At 32.4% G+C, this 19,008-nt stretch overlaps 1 protein-coding gene across 1 annotated transcript in view; it reads right to left on the bottom strand.

Moving 5' to 3' along the window:
• The window catches only part of LOC106472463 (methionine aminopeptidase 2-like), a 25,189-nt gene extending 16,312 nt beyond the window's left edge, over positions 1–8,877 (bottom strand). The window contains exons 1-2 of the mRNA XM_013933118.2: positions 8,698–8,877; positions 1,643–1,766 (exon numbers count right to left, since the gene is read on the bottom strand). Coding sequence (XP_013788572.1) covers positions 1,643–1,766; positions 8,698–8,857 — 284 coding nt within the window. The 5' untranslated portion in view covers positions 8,858–8,877. The remainder of the gene's footprint in view (positions 1–1,642; positions 1,767–8,697) is intronic.
• Positions 8,878–19,008: the final 10,131 nt, after the last annotated feature.

Below are 19,008 nucleotides of genomic sequence, written 5' to 3'. Positions count from 1 at the left end.
TATATATATATATATATATATATATATATATATATATTAAAAGTGGATCCCAACCTGCAGCCACCGGAATCATGACAAAAAGGTAAGCAGCACCGAAGTGAACAAACATTCTCCTCAACCTGAAAAAGTGCGGCTTGGAATGACGGGATCTGGTATGCCTTAGTCAACCTAAGGAAACAGAACCCATGTAGTCTGGAATTATGAACACTCATTCTCACTTCCCAACCCTGTAGGCAAGGTAAACTTTACTTGCCCCTGAAATTATGGGGAGGACATGGAAAAAACTATGCAGACAATGGACCTTCTTCCATGAACAATGTACTAAATCAACATAATTCAAAAAGAAGGTCCACACTCAACCCAACTGGATAGCCAAGCATCAAATCTGAACTGGTATTACGAGTAGGGTCCCACATAGGCTGGTGCTTCTTCTACCAATATCTGGAGAAAAACAAATTATTATTTGAGTCAGAATATGCTTCCACCTAGCAGTGGTAGGCTAAATTACATAATTCTAAAAACCGTGGTGGATAAGGCATAACTGTTCCTTCATGTAACTGAGAAATAAACCTCCCTGAATGAACCACAATGGCAGTAACACCACCGACCATCAGAGCGTTTCAAGTCACCACTGAAACTGCAGAAGTGGACTCCAGAAGTGGAGTGTCAGGATTCAGGAGGTAGCAGAAACATGGAATTGGGAATTTAAGGTCAAAAATGATCCACAAAATATTTTTTTATGTAGATTAGTAGCAAATAAAGTTAATATTAAAAAATACCCTAGTACAAACTAGAAAAGTAAGGCATTGATGTTTAATTGAAAGTAAAATAACAACTGATGCAAAAATCCTGCAATTCCATAAACAAAGACACAAACTGATACACATATGAAGACAAGCAGCACAGAAAAAAAAAGAATGAACCTACCTTTGTTCATATGTTAGTACTCATGGGGTTTACTGTAAATGGAGGATGTGTCACCCTCCTAATGGTGGAGGGCTATAGCCTAATGACCATTACATTATAGGCTGGTGCAATACAATCTAATACATGTAGGGGTGGGAGCTTCGTTCAAAACTTGTGACATGCACAAAAATGTTCATGGCAGTGGTGAGGTAATAGCTCTTTGTTGTGCAGAGAGGTGAGTAAACATTTCTGAATACACATTAGTTAGATCTAACCTATTCATTTTGCTGTTTAAAAGACACAGTCAAATGTGACTTTATCTTAGAAAGTGTAATAATCAGCCTACATTGTTACTGGAGGCAATGAGGTATAGCATGTTGAGTGACTCAAATTAGTCTGTATGAAATGTGTCTTCAGTAGAATTTTGGACCTGAATATAACAGATTCTAACTACTAAACCCTGTAGATCATTAAAGGTACAATTCAATGACAGTTTGGAACAAAAGTTCAAAACAGACACCAAAATATTTATTTCTGTAACTTTTATGTTCACTACCAGTGATGTAAATGGGATCTGACCAGATTAGAGATTAAGAATTTTTTTCTAATATTACTATTAAACAAAGAGAATACTGATAGTTTGACTTTTTCAAAGAATCAAAAAAGTGCATTAAAATAAGTACATTTCATCACTATAAAAATCTACTTTTGTTTAAGTGGATTGACAAATACTTACCCATCTTGTGGTGTGCAGTATTGCATTTCTTCCCCAATAGGAAAATTACTGTCTGAAAACAACTCGCTGATTGGAATAGAGGGAGGATCAGTCTGCTTTTTTTGACTAGCTCTTATGTGTGGCCCTAAATACAAAATCTTCTTTATACAAGGGTGAAAATCCTTTCAAAACAATATATACGAGATCTGGTTGAAATATACAAGAGGGTTTTCTATATGATACACCATAAAATCATTTTACATGTTACATGAAAGGTTTCAAATAAATAAATAAATAAAATTCAACTTGATTCTTTAGATTAAATTTGTGTTGATCTGTTTTTCAAGCAGTATTAGGAATTTAATAAAACTGTATTCCTCCATTGTCTGAAAACTAATGAAAATTTATGGATCTCAATACACATATTTCAATAAGTAGACAATAGCCACAGATCCAAAGAATCTGCTAGAAGACTAATTCTTATGTTGTAAACCATACATTTTGCATGTTGTACTTGCATAACCTCTGGAACCTCCAAATTGTGTATCTATAGTTTTTCTAAGTATCACTGTATATTGTGTATTTGGCACACTTCGAACCCCACTCGTGCACAAGAGGTTACATTCATTAATTTTTCAGCATACGTGTTTTTACAGCTTCTTGCAGCATGTACTATATAATGTGATTATATTATTCATTTTAGTATGTTCTTTCTAAACTTAAATCAACACTTAAAATGTTTCTATCCTTATAAAGTTGATGATTGAAAAAAACATCTAATTAATAATTTTTTCATATTACAGTGATTAAATATATCTTATACTTTGATTTCCACCTGATGAACCATTTTAATTTCTGCAAAGAAGCCATGTAATGTCATCACAAATTTTCTTGCCCAATAACAAATGATATACTCTTTCATTTTTTTTTATTGGATTGATGTGAAGTTGTTTTCACTGAATTATATTTTTTGTATCACATACGGTGACAAAAATCATTTCCAGTTTTATCACATGAAATCTAATGACAATTATTTTTAGCAAAGAATTACTTTTAGTTTTTAGTAGTCTTGTAAAATTTTCAGAAACCAAGAAAATGGTATTAATCATATTTTAAGCTTATTATAGGTATCATACAAGGTGCTGATATGATCCATTCTCATATACAATAGCTTAAAATTACAAAATAACAATCCCAAATTGTTATAACTGAACATATCTATCATATTAAATGAAGGGTAGTTATAAAATAACTTTAAAAAAGCTGAAAATAGAAGAATTATTCTCTTAAAACATGGGGTCCCAGAGAATTATAGTTCTTGGCCACAGAAGTGTGTGAGTGCAAAATCTCGGTTGCAAATATGCAAGTTTCACATAAATAAAATACTAATTATTGTACACCAAAAAACAAATGGAAATGTCTACAGTAGTAATACATGCTGAACTTGCATAATTTATTTCAAGGCAACTGTACTCTCAATAGTTGTAAATCGGCTTTAAAAACATCACAATGATTGCTAACCCCATCCTCTGCCACTTGTCAGCAACCAGCAAACAAATGTTAAAAACAAAGCCAGGGTGTTGCTTCAAATTGGCTAGATCAATAAGGATCAGTGATACATCAAACAATAGCTCTCTTCCTGCTCTATTGTGGGCTGGCCAGTTTCATTGGATCAAAAAGCATTTATTATTTGAAGACACACACAAACAAAACTTTAAAAACATTTAAAATTCTTTTTAGCCATTGAATTTGTAGAAACAAGGCCATACAATAAACTTTGTGGTGTGGATTACATAATACATAAACTGATACATAGATATGTCTGCCCAAATTGAACTGATAGCAAGTAAAAAAATGATGAATGGGGATTGTAAACAGCCTATATGTTGTACTGGCAACTACTTGCTTTATGTCATATCATTGGGCATAAACAAACTAACCTTACTTTCATATGTAAACTCATAGTTCACTATTAACATTTTTCATTTCATTTATCCATATAATATGAACACATGTGTATCAGTTTGAAACTGATGGACTTTATTGGGGCTGCATTTTATCTTGCCTTGACATGGGTGTCAAGGAGTATCAGATTACCAGATAAAGCGATATGTTAATATCAATCACTGACATTTAATTAAACCTTTCGATATGGGTCACACACAGGCGAAAGGCCATGTCATCTCGTTTGTTGACTCGCATTCCAAATTTTTTGAACTACTATTTCATTAATTCATGAAAATAAATTTAGTATCAGACTGTAATTATTGTTAAAATTTTAGTATTATACATTATTTAATTTCTTAATTTAAAAGTGAATATTAAAAAACAGTTAAACATCAATTTTTGTGTCATGTGGTATGTTGAATGCAGATGTTTACGATGTCAAAATACTAAGCCTATAGTTTCAATGGTCACAACTAGAAGAGATAATTGTTTGCTTTACTTCTTTATTTATGTTTTAAGAAAAATAAGTTTAAAACTTATTTCTAAATAGTAATAATATATATGTATATATACATAATGTATGATAATGGAAATGTGACTATTTTACAAAATACTTGTCTACTAAAACACAGCCAAGACAGGTCACTTTTTAAAGAATAAAGGTCAGTTTTATATTATTGGATATGCGGAAAAAAAAAGGCATGAGAAAAACACTGCTTAACAAATCTTAGGATTTAATAAAAAAAATTGATATTTTGTGAAAGAAAGCATTGTAATATTTACTGATAATCTGCCAAATTTTGTTAACATACATTTACTAACTTAACAGTGGTTCCACGAGCCAGGGAGACTAGATAATATCGATTACACAAAAGACATGAGCAGTTCTAGTGATATTGAAAATCCAACTCCCGTAATGCAAATAAGCAGTGACAAGGATTGTTCTGATGGCATGGATAATGAAGACATGGATCTTATACCCGCCAAATCAACTATGGCTACAAAGAGATTGAGAACAAAGCATAAATCCAGATCAAGTACACTGACTGTTACAAATTGTTTATCAGGAACTGATTTACATACTATTTGGACATTTCTTGGAATGGAATATATGACCATATCGAATTTTCCATCTGAACAAGCACGTAATAAATCAAAGTTCAATGATCTGGAAAGAAAAGTTCTGCTTGTTACATTCTGTATGAAAGCTTTAGGAGTGCTATGTTCTAGGCTGTTACCAAAAGCTCCTGATGGATTATTACAAGCTGTTGGTGAAGTAATTGCTGGAAGTGGTAAGAAAGACAACCTTTTGGAAGCAGTGATAGAAATACATGCAGCCTCACCAAAAAAATCAATTCCAAGGAAAGTAGTAATGGTGCTTCAATGTCAAACTATAACCCAGATGACTGCAGAAGCTTTTGGAGTAGGTAGAAAAGCATTTCATACTGTGAATCGACACTGACTCAAAGTTTGAGCTTGTAAATCCAGTTTGCTCTGTGGCAAGATATAATCCCAGTGTTGTCAAACAAACTGTTAAATTTATTTTGAGTCCCAACAGCATTTTGCCTTTATCTTGGAGTACAAAGAAAATTTACTTAGATGGAAAAAAAGAGTACGATTTTCCATGATTTACAAGACAAAAGTCATTACAATGAACAATTTACATTTGCAGATAATCGAATATCACACACATCATTCTGCAAAATGGTAACAACATTTGATTATAAATCTCGAAAAGCTATTGATTACGCTTCTGAAATTTTGTTGTATGGTAATATGGGACTATTGAGTAAGATAACTGGGACATTCGAAAGCCCTTGAAAGACAAATATACGTGGATGTTGACGAAGCTCAAGCATTTTCTAAAATATGACTTAGCTCATACTGCTAAGGATAATGCTACTTCATATTGCATCAAATACATATTAGGTCATGGAAATCCAATTCCAAGCAGAAAATGTGAAGAATGCCAATAGCCTTTCTGGACAAGTCATTACTTTGTTAAAAATATTTTTTCTGAACATCATATGTTATTTCAAGATTGTAGATACAAAATGAAATTGTATATGGGATATCAAATTAGAGTAGAGAATCAATGCAGGAGTATTCACGAAATACAGTCATTATAGATTACAAGATGAAATATGAACCCATTTACTTAAGGAATAAAACTGTATATCATTATGGAAAAAAGGGTCTTAGCTGGTATGGTACAATGGTGTATATGAAAGTAGAATCTACATCAGATAGATATGGTGAACTAAAGACATAAATATCATACTATGGTGACATATCAGGTGAAGATTCCCAGCAAGATTGGGTAGCAGTCTTATCAATATTGGAAGGCATCATGAAGAAAACGAAAAAAAGACTATTCTGCAGTAAAAAAATTGTTCATTCAATCCAACAACACAAAATGCTATGAAAATGGACATCTCATATTGGGAATGGCACTTTTGGCAGAGGCATGCAGTTTTGAATTGAAATTATTCGTACACACAGAGACACAGGATGGAAAATGAAGTATCAATGCACACTTTGCAATAGCAACGCATCTTATTATTAAATATGTGAATATGGGCAATAACTTGATATCACCATTGAAATTACAACAAGCTATGCAATATAATGGTGGGGTGGCAAGTACTGTGGTTTCAATATTTGACCTAGGTTGAAAAAAAGTATATGAACTGATGAACGATTATTCGGAGGCAGTAGATGAAGTTTTCTCAAAACTTGGTCGATCCAATAAAGTTGTGTTTGAAGACAATTATATTCAACTCTACGAGTATTCGAGAATGTATTCAGTCCTTCTTGACATGACTGACCCTCAGCAGCCAAAGTTTGTTTCCAGTAATACAGCTTCAAGATAATGTGGTGAAGAACAAGAGCCAAATGATCCCATGAACAATTGAGTCAATGTGTTGATGAAATTGAGCCAAGTGATCATGAAGAGGCTAACAACAAAAGAGACGATATCAGTGATGTGATTTTTGATGAACTAGGATCTGGGGACTTCGTTGAGGATGTGAAATGACTGAATTCTGTGGAAAGCTAGTAAACTGTGTTTTCATTGCAGGCAGGTAAAGATAATATTTACAGAAGGTAGATACGGAGTCAGCGAAGACAAATTACTTTAGATGAGTTAGGAGAATATTCAGAGGATCAAACAAAGTGTGTGGTATGTGAGTGGTCTTTCACCTCCTTGATGATGAAAGAGCAACATGTCTGTTGAGGTGCCAAAACCAAAAATGACTTACTAACTTCAGCTATTAGACATGCCAAAATGCTAATAGACCAAGGACAAGTTCTTCATTGATACGAAAATCTGTGGAAATATTTCTTCTGATGCTCATGACTTACAATACGATGATACCGACTTTGTACCAGAATTATTTGGTTTTGGGTGGGGTAAGTGACCTGCTTATGGAAAAGTGTATGGTGCTAGGTACAATGAACATGTCCAAGCAGAGATAGACAAAATGTACATGTGAGGTGTAGAAGACAAATGGAATAAAATTGGACTGGGTCATATGCTCAAAATCTTACACCAGAAATATCCTGAACACCTTGATTTGCCAAGTGAAATGGAAATTTGTCAGTGAAATTTGTTTTGACATCCAAATATAAGAAGCACAGAACTATCTCAATGAAAATCAGAGGTATTCAGAGCAATTCAGAATGGTCATCAGTCAAATTTTGGCTGAATCTGGTTATGAAATTGACCCAAGATGGCATTAATGCAATTCAGAAATCACACTACTGCTCAAATAAATGATGCAAATTATCCTGAGATGAAGCAAGTAATGAGTTTTGTTTCTGCATTGAAACAAAAGAATAAGAAGTTTTTAATCATGCCAATGCATAGCACAAATCATACATTATTATTGTCTTTAGTACTATGGAGTCCGTATATTCAATCAATCATATCTCAACTTCTACTCAATATTTTTTCAGAATATGTTTTTTACATCATGTTATTGCTAAATCTGGGGTCAAAACCCTTTTCCGGAATGACTTTTTCTAACCGCATCTGCAAAATGGCCTCTAAGTAGTATCCCCGGCTCGTGGAACCACTGTTAAAAGTTATAACTAACTCTATTCTATCTTGCTTCCTTCATTTCTTCTCCTAATCTGCTCTCCCTCTAATAATGCTATCTCCCCTTATCAAGTAAGAAAGCTCTGGAAGTATAATGTATTCCATATTTCTGAACTTTCTGAAATTAGGATTAAGTCCTCAATCCTCAAACCATATAGTTCTCACTCATTGTGATTTCCTCCACTAAGATCACTAAGTTTCACAATGTATTCCACTATGTTTCTCACATGTGAATATTTTTTTTTATTACCCACAACTTATCAACACCATAATAAACTTTTGCAGTCACAAAAGTGGGGAAATATAATTTATAGTTTCTTTGAACTGTGACATAGAATACATCTTCATTACAATTTACAGTCTACATGATATTTGTTAACAAGAATCATACATGTACAAAAAAACATTTTTTTAATTAACTGATATTACATCTGTATTAATATGTTTGTCAGAAAAAGTTTCAGGAGATTCATGATTATGGATAGTACTACTATTAGGAGTGTATTATGCCTGGAATATTAATTGTGAAATTCAGTTTGAATACTAAATTGTCCCATTTCTATAAATGTAGAGGCGTTTGAAATATAAAATAACTATAATTTATAAAACAGTTCATTCATGCAAACATGACCTGGTACTGCAAGTCCTGTGGGACAATGTAGATATAAGAAATTTAGTCTCAGTTTCACTGTTCAATTCCTATACTTCATGATATAGGCTAATCAAGACTACTAGTACGACAAATTAGAATAGTTATGATTCATACCCATATTTTATTTCTAATTTAAATAACTTTTCGTATATTTTGACTACTTCCTGCCTATTATAAATTAGTTCTATTCCTAGTGTGTAACTTGTAAGTGTAGACTATTTACACAATTAAGTTTAACAATAACCTCTAACTTTTTGTCCATATAGTTACTAACACTAGTGCTAGCAGTAGCACTGCCGTAGTCTTTAGAAAGAGTTTAGGCCTAATTAGTAAGTTATTAATACTAGTACATAGACGGCGGTATTTGTCTTCAAGTACCTGTATTTTTCTTCTTTTTTTTCTTTTTCTTCTTTTTAGTGGCATCTTCATTAGGAACTTCTACGTCTTTAATAGGTTCTTCGCCTTCCTCAATTTCATCAGTACTTTTTCCATTTTGTTTTTCAATTTTCTCCTCGTGATCCTGTAAAACCGCCGCCATGACGAACAGTAATAGTTACTAATACTCACGCAAGTTAGCTTGATGTAGGTGGTATCGTAAATATCCAATGTAATATGATTAACGAGTACATCTATTACAAATACAAATAAATAAAAAAATGATGAGATTTAGAAGTAATTTATGTATATCTACAAACTGCATGTTTTATATAAGCACAAGTAACATTATTTAAAGGTTTCATGAAATGTAAGAAAAATGGCATAATTAAGTTTACTGTTATATGATGAAATTTCAATTCAGTGCTTGCCTTATGTGAATTACTTATGTACGAATTTTTTAAAATATATTTTGACGAAGAGCTGTAATTAATCATGGAATACCATTTATTGGTGGATGTAAGTTTGGAATGTATATTGAGGCATCTTGCAGACTTATTCATGGCTTGAATTTATTTGAGATTGCTCTGGAAAAGGCTTTAGCATACATGTATCTATATATATCAAAACATTGTCCATCTTAAGAATCAAGACAGGCATTGTTTGTTTGTTTGTTTGAAGTTAAGCACAAAGCTACACAAAGGGCTATCTGTGCTCTGCCCACCACTGGTATCGAAACCTGGTTTTTAGTGTTGTAAGTCCGCAGACATACTGCTGTGCTACGGGGGGCTCAAGACAGGCATAATTCATAGGAGATTTCAGTCTAGCATTGCCTACGCTGCAGGAAATTCCAATTTCCTAATTCAACACGGTATTATGTTGTTTGGCGATGTTTACATTCACTTTCTATATTTTTATAAATGTGATACTGGTATAGCTAAGAGATATCAGTAATTTAATTTTAAAGTGTATTTGTGAATGAAGACAATACTAAGTTGGAACACTTGTTGTAATTCTTTTTTAGCGCAAGACTACACAATTAATGGCCTATCTATATTTTCTCCACCACAGAAAATCAAACCCCGGGTTTTAACCTGACAAGTCCGTAAACTTACCACTTACCTACCTTAGTACGTTGGAACTCTCACAATCTGGTAAATGTTAAACTGTATTAAAAGCAAGACTTTAGTCTAGAATTCAGTGCACTTCACGTTATAATAATTCATAAATGACAATTTATGAATTTCTGCAGAGTAAACTAGTTAGCTTCCTGTTTATCCATTCATGTTGTAATAAATTTCCCAGGACAAATATTGTTGTATCAGTTGGCTTATACAATTAGTGTTCTGATCACTGCCATGTTTGTTGTATCACAGCCGGTCTGAAGAGCTCTGAATTGAGCGAAACGCATCGTCGGCAATGGATATGATAAATATAGTGTGATTAGAACACTATTATTACACACTCTTCAAACTCTTGAAACTCCTGAAGGGGATAGATAAGGAACGCAGTATTTAAAAATGAAAGAGGTCTAATGCTAATGTCTTATGACAAGCAAAATTGCAACCTTCGCTTTTTTTTACATACTCTCCGTAACAAAGTGCAGATTTGAATAAACAAAAACATCATTTTTTGATAATCATCCAAAAGTGGAACTTCAAAATATTCTGATACTAATGAAATTAGAATATATTTTAAAAGTAGTCTTGTTTTGCTTTTAAATAAGCTCTACGTAATTGTTTACATTGTTTTTTAGAAAAAAGAAATTTAGTGAAATTCAACTGAAAAAAAATTACAGTACGTACATTGAATATGATTATAGACAATGGTTAAACAATGAAACGTAAATAACTACTATAATTTATTCATGTTACGTATGTAGAAAAAATAACATTATTTTTAGATATTATGGACTGAGATTTTATGATTAATCTCTTTATTTTAGTTTAATTTTATTAATTGCTGCAGCTCAACGATAGAATGGCATTTAATTGGAGAGTTAAAATGTATTACTCTAACTGTTAAATATTCAACATATATTTTTTAAAAAGAGAGAGAAATATTTCAGTCAAATGATTAACACGTGTTACGCAAATCGTGTTTCTTTAAATATAAATGTAGAAATGAGCTTTCAATAAGAATTAACATTTAAAAACTTAAGCTCCATGGATATGACGGCTCATTCTAATACAAATTATTATTGCCAGAAATCCTTTCCAACAAATTATTATATTAAAATAACAAATATAACATTAATCTCTAACGTGTTTTTGACCAAAAAGCGTGCATTATAACAAAGATTATCACATGTATTCGGCTCGTATGTAATCAATTTGTATCATACACCTTTCTTGAGTATTATTCATTTTCCGAAGTTTTAATCGGGAAAATATACTTGTTGCAAATGTTGTTTTCTTAAAACAACAACAACAACAAAAAGCTACAATCGTTTTTGTTTGTTAATTTAGCAATACAATTTCGTAAGAATATTTAGTTTTTCATATATCTTTATTATGAACACTATACAAAACGTAATATCGTTAATTTGTTTTAAAAAAAAGCCATACTGGGCAATTCACTGTGTTCACCGCGGGGAATCGAACTTCGACCTTAAACGCTGTAAGACTATAAACTTTCCGAGTATCTTTATATTTAATGCGTAAACACTAATTTTAAGCATTTTAATTGTAATTAAAGTTGTTTCCTTTTTTATGCACGCATAATGATAAAAGCATCTATTTCAAACAGTTTTGTTCATTTTTCCCTTCTATTTATATCATTAGATTAACTACTATAAAATTATATATGCTAACTATTATTTATTGCAGGAACAGGATAAGTTCGGATAACTACTTACAAAGTTGTTGGTATATAACTCAAACACTGCGTCATTGATTCACCCAGTGAATACTTGCAATTTATGCTCCACAGAAAAAAAAAAAGAAAAATTAATAAAAGACTGGTAACGTTGGAAATGTACTTATTCTTTATGTTATAGAACGATTTGTTTGCATTTTCTAGCTCAAAGTGGTGGTCTATCTGATAGAGAATGAAATTAAAAAGATATTGTGATTAATTATTTTGGCCGTTAGATTTAATTATAGTAAAATACTCCTAACAGTCAACAAATATCCAAATTTTATTCTTGCAACTTCACATGTTTCATCTTCCTCATTGAAAAATGAAGTGTAGAAGGCTCGTATCATAAACCAGCTTAATCTTTTTAATTCGATTCAGTTTTTTGTTTTTTTTTTCTCTTAAATTAAAGTATTAAAACAAAGTTTTATTAAAGAGCTTGAACTTAAGTGAGCAATCTTGAAACTAAGTGAACTTATGAAAACGTAAGAATGTGTGGGATAAGGCCAATGAAATGAACAATTTAATAAAGCTTCCATCTCTCAATGAAAAACATTTTTAACGATATATCTTGTATTGGATTTCATGAGATATCCATTACAAAGATAATAAACTTCAGAGAAAATTGGTAAACGCATTTGAAAAGATAATGTCAGATTTAGTACAAAGATAAACACTTCCCTTCCATTGAAGTTTTATTTATATTTAGCTGTGTTTGTTTTTGAACCAACTGCTAGTATTTTTGTATATTACTCAAAACCTATTATAATGATTTTTTATATACAAATTAATGTTTTCATATAGGACGTATGTAGTGATGACCTTAAGTCCTGTAATTTACTACATGCTGTTTGTTTTTTTAGCTCCTTGAAAATTCAAACATTTGTATGAATTTCAACACACATAATGACGAAATAACTTATCTATTTAGTTTTAGTCTTCTTCGGTTTGGTTTGTTTGTAGTTAAGCACAAAGTTACACAAAGAGTTATCTGTGCTCTGCACACCACGGATATCGAAACCCGGCTTCTAGCTTTGTAAATCCGCAGACAAACCGCTATGCCACTGGGGGGTAATTCTTTCAGTTGGGTCTGCCCCCCCCCCCAGTGGCACAGACTGAAAGGTATGTCTGCGAGCTTACAACGCTAGAAACTGCTTTGTGCTTAACTAATAAACAAACAAACAATCAGTTGGGTCTAATACTGTTACGACATTAATCATATGCTTTGTAATAGAGTGAAGCTAAAAGTTACAGATTGAAGAATACACAACATAGCATATTACTTTTATAATATAAAGTAACAAGACTACTAGGCTCTGTTGCTATTTCTACAATCGCTAAGCTTTGTCAAATGTTGCTTCCAACTAAAACAAATTTGCTTATTGATGGTAGTGAATAATAAAGGTACTTAATTTGATTTGAGGCCCAACAAGAGTTGAAATAATTAAAACACTAACTAAGCCAGTTTGATTTCGTTTGATGCTATTTAGATGTTTACACGATATATATATCTAAAATTATCAACAGATAATAATCTTTCATCCGAAATCACTCGTTTTTGTTTATATTTACGAATATCATTGCATAATATTACGACTTATCACTATGATGCATGGCATAAGTCAAATAAACAACTTGAAAGAAGGTAGCAAATATGTTTTTCTCTCCTCAAACATAGCACTACGTCTGTGCCATATTTACGTGTAACGGGCAGCGCTCTTAGGGCAAATTGTTGGAGCTTCAATTATACTGTCAATTACACCAAATTTATTTAGTTGAGAATTTGCAGTGTCGAGAGAAGCTCACAAGTCGCTAACTCGAGGTACTTTACAGTTAGAATAAAGAATCAGATTCCAAGACTAACACTGAACAAAATATAACAACATTTACTAAATTTGTTCACATAGCATACAATAATAGTCAAAATTTTACTAATCTTTATAACCTTTACTGTTACGTTTAATCAGCACCAATGACTAGTACATATAGAATATATTTCTCTAATATAAACATGAATATCCTTTACTACTAAACTACATTAATTGATGAAGATAGATAATAATTCTATACTTACAACAGAGCTGGGCCAATATACTTCTGGAGACCTTCATATTCATAGATGTTGAAAACTGGAAAATGCTGATTCTTCCTGAGGATAACTCCAAGGAGCTCAAGACAACTCATTTTTCGGTTCCAGACATGATTTTTTAACCCATTCTTTCTTTATATTCAGTCGACCTTCCAAGTAGTATTCCTAACTACCCGCAAGTAGTTCTAACACTTCATTGGTCGATTTGGGCAACTTCCTGGGCTAGTCAAAAACCCTAACCCAAACTCTCAATTTATTGGTTACTATAAGGTCGGTTGCCTTCTCACTTGTGCTAGTACATCAGCGTCGTGTAAGAAATATATCATCAAAATACCGCTTTTTGCATATTAACATCAACTTATGCCATTTCTTCATGTATATATTTACTGGAAAACTCATAAAATTGTTATAACTTCTTTCTTAAACTCTTTTAAAATGCTAAACATACTGAAGCAATCGTAAAATTCCCTCAAAAATATCCAATTGCTTCATACGTATTTCATCCATCAATTTTTCATACTTGTGTTTGCTCGTAAGTTTTCTTGAAGAAGGTTAAGATGAGAAAAAAAAACAGAATTCACATAGTTCCTTAGTGCCATGTCACTGATTTATCTTAAAGCACCTACCATCCATCTTCCTTTGAAAACAGTCCTTGTAAATATTCAATCCTAAGCTGTTGTCACTTAATAAAAAAAGTATTGGATCATCACACAAAGATCGTTGAGAGCACATTGGTCTGATTCAGATAAACTGATTTACAGTTACTACAACCTAGATAAACTTCCCAATTCATGTTTTTTCTTTTATTACTACTTCTAAAAAAAAGTCCCTAGTAAATGAGCTGAAAATGTACGGACTTACAATGCTAAAATCCGCGGTGCTATTCTCGTAGACAGTGCACCATGTAGCTTTGCGCTAAAATAAAAAAACGGATGTTAAAAAAAGCTTACCCGGTGGCTCAGCAGTAAGTCTGAAGGGTTATAACGCTAAAAATCAAGTTTCGATACCCTTGGTGGGCATAGCACAGGTAGCCTATTGTGTAGTTGTCATGATATAAAAGACTGTTTAGTTTAGATATAATTGATTAATATATTTTGTGAGTAAATCTTTTATTATTGTTAGGTTTTTGTTATAATAAGAATTAGAAGCAGACGATTGTAGGAAGTTGTGTTTATAATCCATTGATGTTGAGAGCATCGAACGTCGCGTGCAATAAATTGACGTCGAGAATATAGAGATTTATAGAAGGCGAGTAGACGATTAAGTGATAAACATATAAATAGTGTGACAAAGCCTTTTTCACCATCAAGTTCCAATAATCATAATCACTTGTTGAAGATGTCCTTACTCCTATCCAGTGTATATGACGTTCAGTTATACATTAACTTCAGTGGGGTTTGTAATGTCAGTTGGGTATTCCTCAGAGGTTTTCACATCCATGTTCTTGTTTTCCTCATAAAAAGAGACATATTTCTGTTATCTCTCCCACCGCGATTTTCCTGCGGTTTGTTGCTTTGAGTGACTGTCACAACAGTATCATAAAATAATGATTGTTGGTATGTTAAAATGATATAGTGTGATAAAAATTTCAAAAAGTAAATACAGTCGCCCATTTCTGGAGTATTTTTCTTACAAACTGATGGAAATAACAAATGCACGATATGTTTTATTGCTTTGGGTGAGTTGTTCAAAAGCATTATAAAATAATAAAATGGCACTTATGTTAAAGTAAATATTTCAAGGTACAAAGTTAAAAACTTAAATTGCTAATTTATGGAATATTGTTTCTAGATGTACTGTATCAACAAAATGCATGATTTCATCACGTCTTGCTAATTTCAGTGATATCTTTTATAGTATAACAAAGAACGGATATAAAATTATAATGATGAAGTTATCATATTGTGTCAGAAAATCTAAAATAAAGATACTTAAACTGAAGATTTCTATAATAATCAAATAATAATATTTTACATTAATAAATATTTACTTGTATTTACAGGACTAGCATGTAGACAGCGATAATAGAAGAAGTTTGTCATATGTATAATAAAGACCTGTCGTCTGTGGGGATATATTAAGGGCTTCTAAGTAACGTGGCGATAAAGTTATGAGAATATTTATTAGACAGAATGTTAATAAAAAATGCCATCAGTTGAATCCACACCTTCAAAATATTCCAAGAAAGGGGTGAAACGTCACGTACAGTCGGTTGTACATTACGTTCAAGTGAAACCGGATTTCGATTTAGTGAAGATTGTCTACTTTGTAAGGATTTTATCTAGTGCTGACAAAAGACTTTCAGGGCGAAATCCATGAAAGTGTAAAGAGAGAAATGGTCACTGGGAAATTGAAATCAAGTTGCAGGTAAAATGCTCTCACGATTTGCGTGTATCTGATGCCTTATATAATTAGATCTGCAGCATAAAGTTCAGACAAAGAAGACATATTACTGATGATAACATAGAACCACCTGAGGGGGGAAAATATTGCAAATAGAAAGATATGGAAAAAAAAATTTGCATTTATGAAAGTTGTTCAATATCTTGAAGAAAATGACGACGAACAAATAACTGTTAATAGCGTCGTTGAAAATACTGAAGGAATCATTGGGAGATAAGTCAGACACATTAAGTTTTTTCACACATAAAATCTAGACTTGTTGACTACTTTTAAAGAAAAAATTATATTTAAAAAAGTAAATTAAAAGCGAAATATGGTTACATTTCGAAGTGCAATATCAAATATTATGCAGCATCTTTACACTATGCTTAAAAGTGAAGACCTAGAGACAGAAACTTAAAAATTATCAAAACAGCTAAGCCGATTAAAACTGATATTCAAAGCATAAACTCTTCTAAAAGTACGTATCTATTATCTAGAAAAATGTGGAGGCAGATAGACCTAGAGTAATAATAGCACCACTTCAAATAACGCTCAATGTACAGTGCTGAAGACAATTCGAGTCATAATTCCTCATTTAAAAACTCAGTAATCGCTGGTTTGTCTGCTCATATTTAGATATAGTACTATTATCACTCAAAGCAACGAAATCTCTGGATATGTTTCCTCAAAATTCGTTCAGTTTGTTGCAGATAATGTTAATAAAACATAAAAAGTATAGTTGGTTATGATACTTTTCATGAAATGGGAATTATGGCTAATTTTATATCTGGAACAAAATTTTTTCTTTGTTTTCTAACACTTAACTTATAGCCAAAGATGTTGCATCACTGGAGAAAGAATAAAATAGCTTTACTGCAATATACAATAAAGTGTCACTATAAGGAAAATTTTACTTGCATTCACTTACAAGTTAATATAATTGCAGATGACAAAACATATAACAGTCATTTGTTGTGGAATGCAACATAATTTTTGCGACCAAGAATGGTAGCATGCAAATGATACATACGAGTAGTTTAGATCCTGCACAGTCATCTGTTTGTTTGTTTGTAATTAAGCATAAAGCTACATAATGGGCTCTCTGTGCTTTGCCCATCACGAGTATCGAAACCCGATTTCTAGCGTTGTAAGTCCGCAGACATACCGCTGTGCCACTGTGTGTGGTGGGGGGGGGGGGGGGTGGGGTGGGCAAGTACGAAACGTGTATACTCAACACTAATATTTCTGAATGACCAAGCCAAGACGTATAGCGTGACATGTATTCTGACTTTTGACCAGCCACTATGATGGAAAACTGTTGAACTTATAATGTCAGAAGCAAGTAATACTAAATTGCAAGAAATGATGCCATAGACTAGGTGGTTTACACAGTGAAGTAGATTCTGTCAGAGCCATTAGTAACATCATGCATAACACTGGACTATCATAATTTTTACAGACAGTATGTGCTGAAAATCATATATATTATCAGGAAAAGAAATATCAATAGCAATACAAAATCATAATTTTGTAGATGGAACTTTGAATATATTGATCGCTGCAAAGGCTTTCAGTACTGACGTCTGTAAAAAAAGATAAATCCGATAGTGTTGACAGTAAAACAAAAATAATATTAATAATTACGCTACAAAGCTGAAAACGATGTAAATGTAGATCACATTAGAAAGTGACAAGTTGTTTTTAGTGTAAGCAGTTGGAGTTTTCGTCCATTTTTTTTAATATTCGATGGATTCTTTCCAACCATTTGTTCATTAGTAAGTTGTATGTTATTTTATTCAGTATAATTATATATTTTTTCATTGATGACTACGTTAGGGTTATTGTATACATTTGTTAGTTCTATCTTTTCTTTTTTACATTTGGTTTATCTTGCTATGTTCCTCAAAATTTTCTTAGATTTGGTAGAGAACTCTTCAAGGATGTTTACTGTTGTTACGGTGATTGGGATCTTGTGTTTCATATACTTTCAGGAAATGATAACAATTTAACTTTTCGTTGTTTTCTTGAACTTGAATAAACTTCAGTATTAATTTTTTGCTTAGTTTTCAAAGCATGTTTACATGTCAGTGGTGCATGGCATGACTTGATGGTTAGAGTGCTCGACTCGCAACCTGCAGGATGTAGATTCGAATCCTGTCACCGAACATTCTCGCCTTTTAGCTGTGATGGCGTTTTAATGTGACGGTCAATCCCACCTTTCGTCAGTAAAGAGTAGCCCAAGAATTAGAAGTGGGTAGTGTTGACTAGTTTCCTTCCCTCTAGTCTGTCACTTCTAAGTTAGGAACGGCTAGCGCAGATAACCCTCGTACAGCTTTGCGCCAAATTAAAAAACAAAAACAGTGTCGTTAGCAAATGTTTTAAATGGGGATTATACTAGTTTGATCTTCGTTGAGAAATATATAGGATAAGTTTATTACATTAGTTTCTGCGTTATTTGGCAGTGGGTGTGCAATGTTATTTCGTTGTAATTTCACATTTTCCAGTTTTTTAGATAAATTATGTTTGAGTGTTAAATTTTCTTCAGAGTCGTGTTGTTGATGATTTGACAATAATGACTGAAATTGTCTGCGGAGAAAAATCCTCTAAGTCGGTTCGTGTTTGATTTCACATTGTTTTCATTGATTGAGATCTCTATATTTTTGCTGGATGGTACATTTAAGTGCATGCAAGACCTGAGCATGGTAATTCTATACGTATCGGGGGCTAGGACTACGCATTTATTAACTTTCTAAAATATACATGGTAAAACGCATACATTTAATGTTTGACAAACTTAAAATTATTAACTGGTAATAACTTGGCTCCCATAAGTCGTATATCTGGAAGAGGGGCTAATGCTACTCTGATGTTAAAAATCTGGTTTACAATCTTAAATGTATCGATTATTGGAAATTTCTATATTGTAGAAAATAACAGTCCATTTATAATTGAATACGTTAAGTAATAAAACATAATATATGATA

This window comes from Limulus polyphemus, unplaced genomic scaffold (assembly GCF_000517525.1).
Source record: "Limulus polyphemus unplaced genomic scaffold, Limulus_polyphemus-2.1.2 Scaffold120, whole genome shotgun sequence".
In the NCBI taxonomy this organism is placed as follows: Eukaryota; Metazoa; Arthropoda; class Merostomata; order Xiphosura; family Limulidae; genus Limulus; species Limulus polyphemus.
The sequence above is the reverse complement of the archived record's forward strand: the minus strand, read 5'-3'. Positions and strand labels throughout refer to the sequence as shown.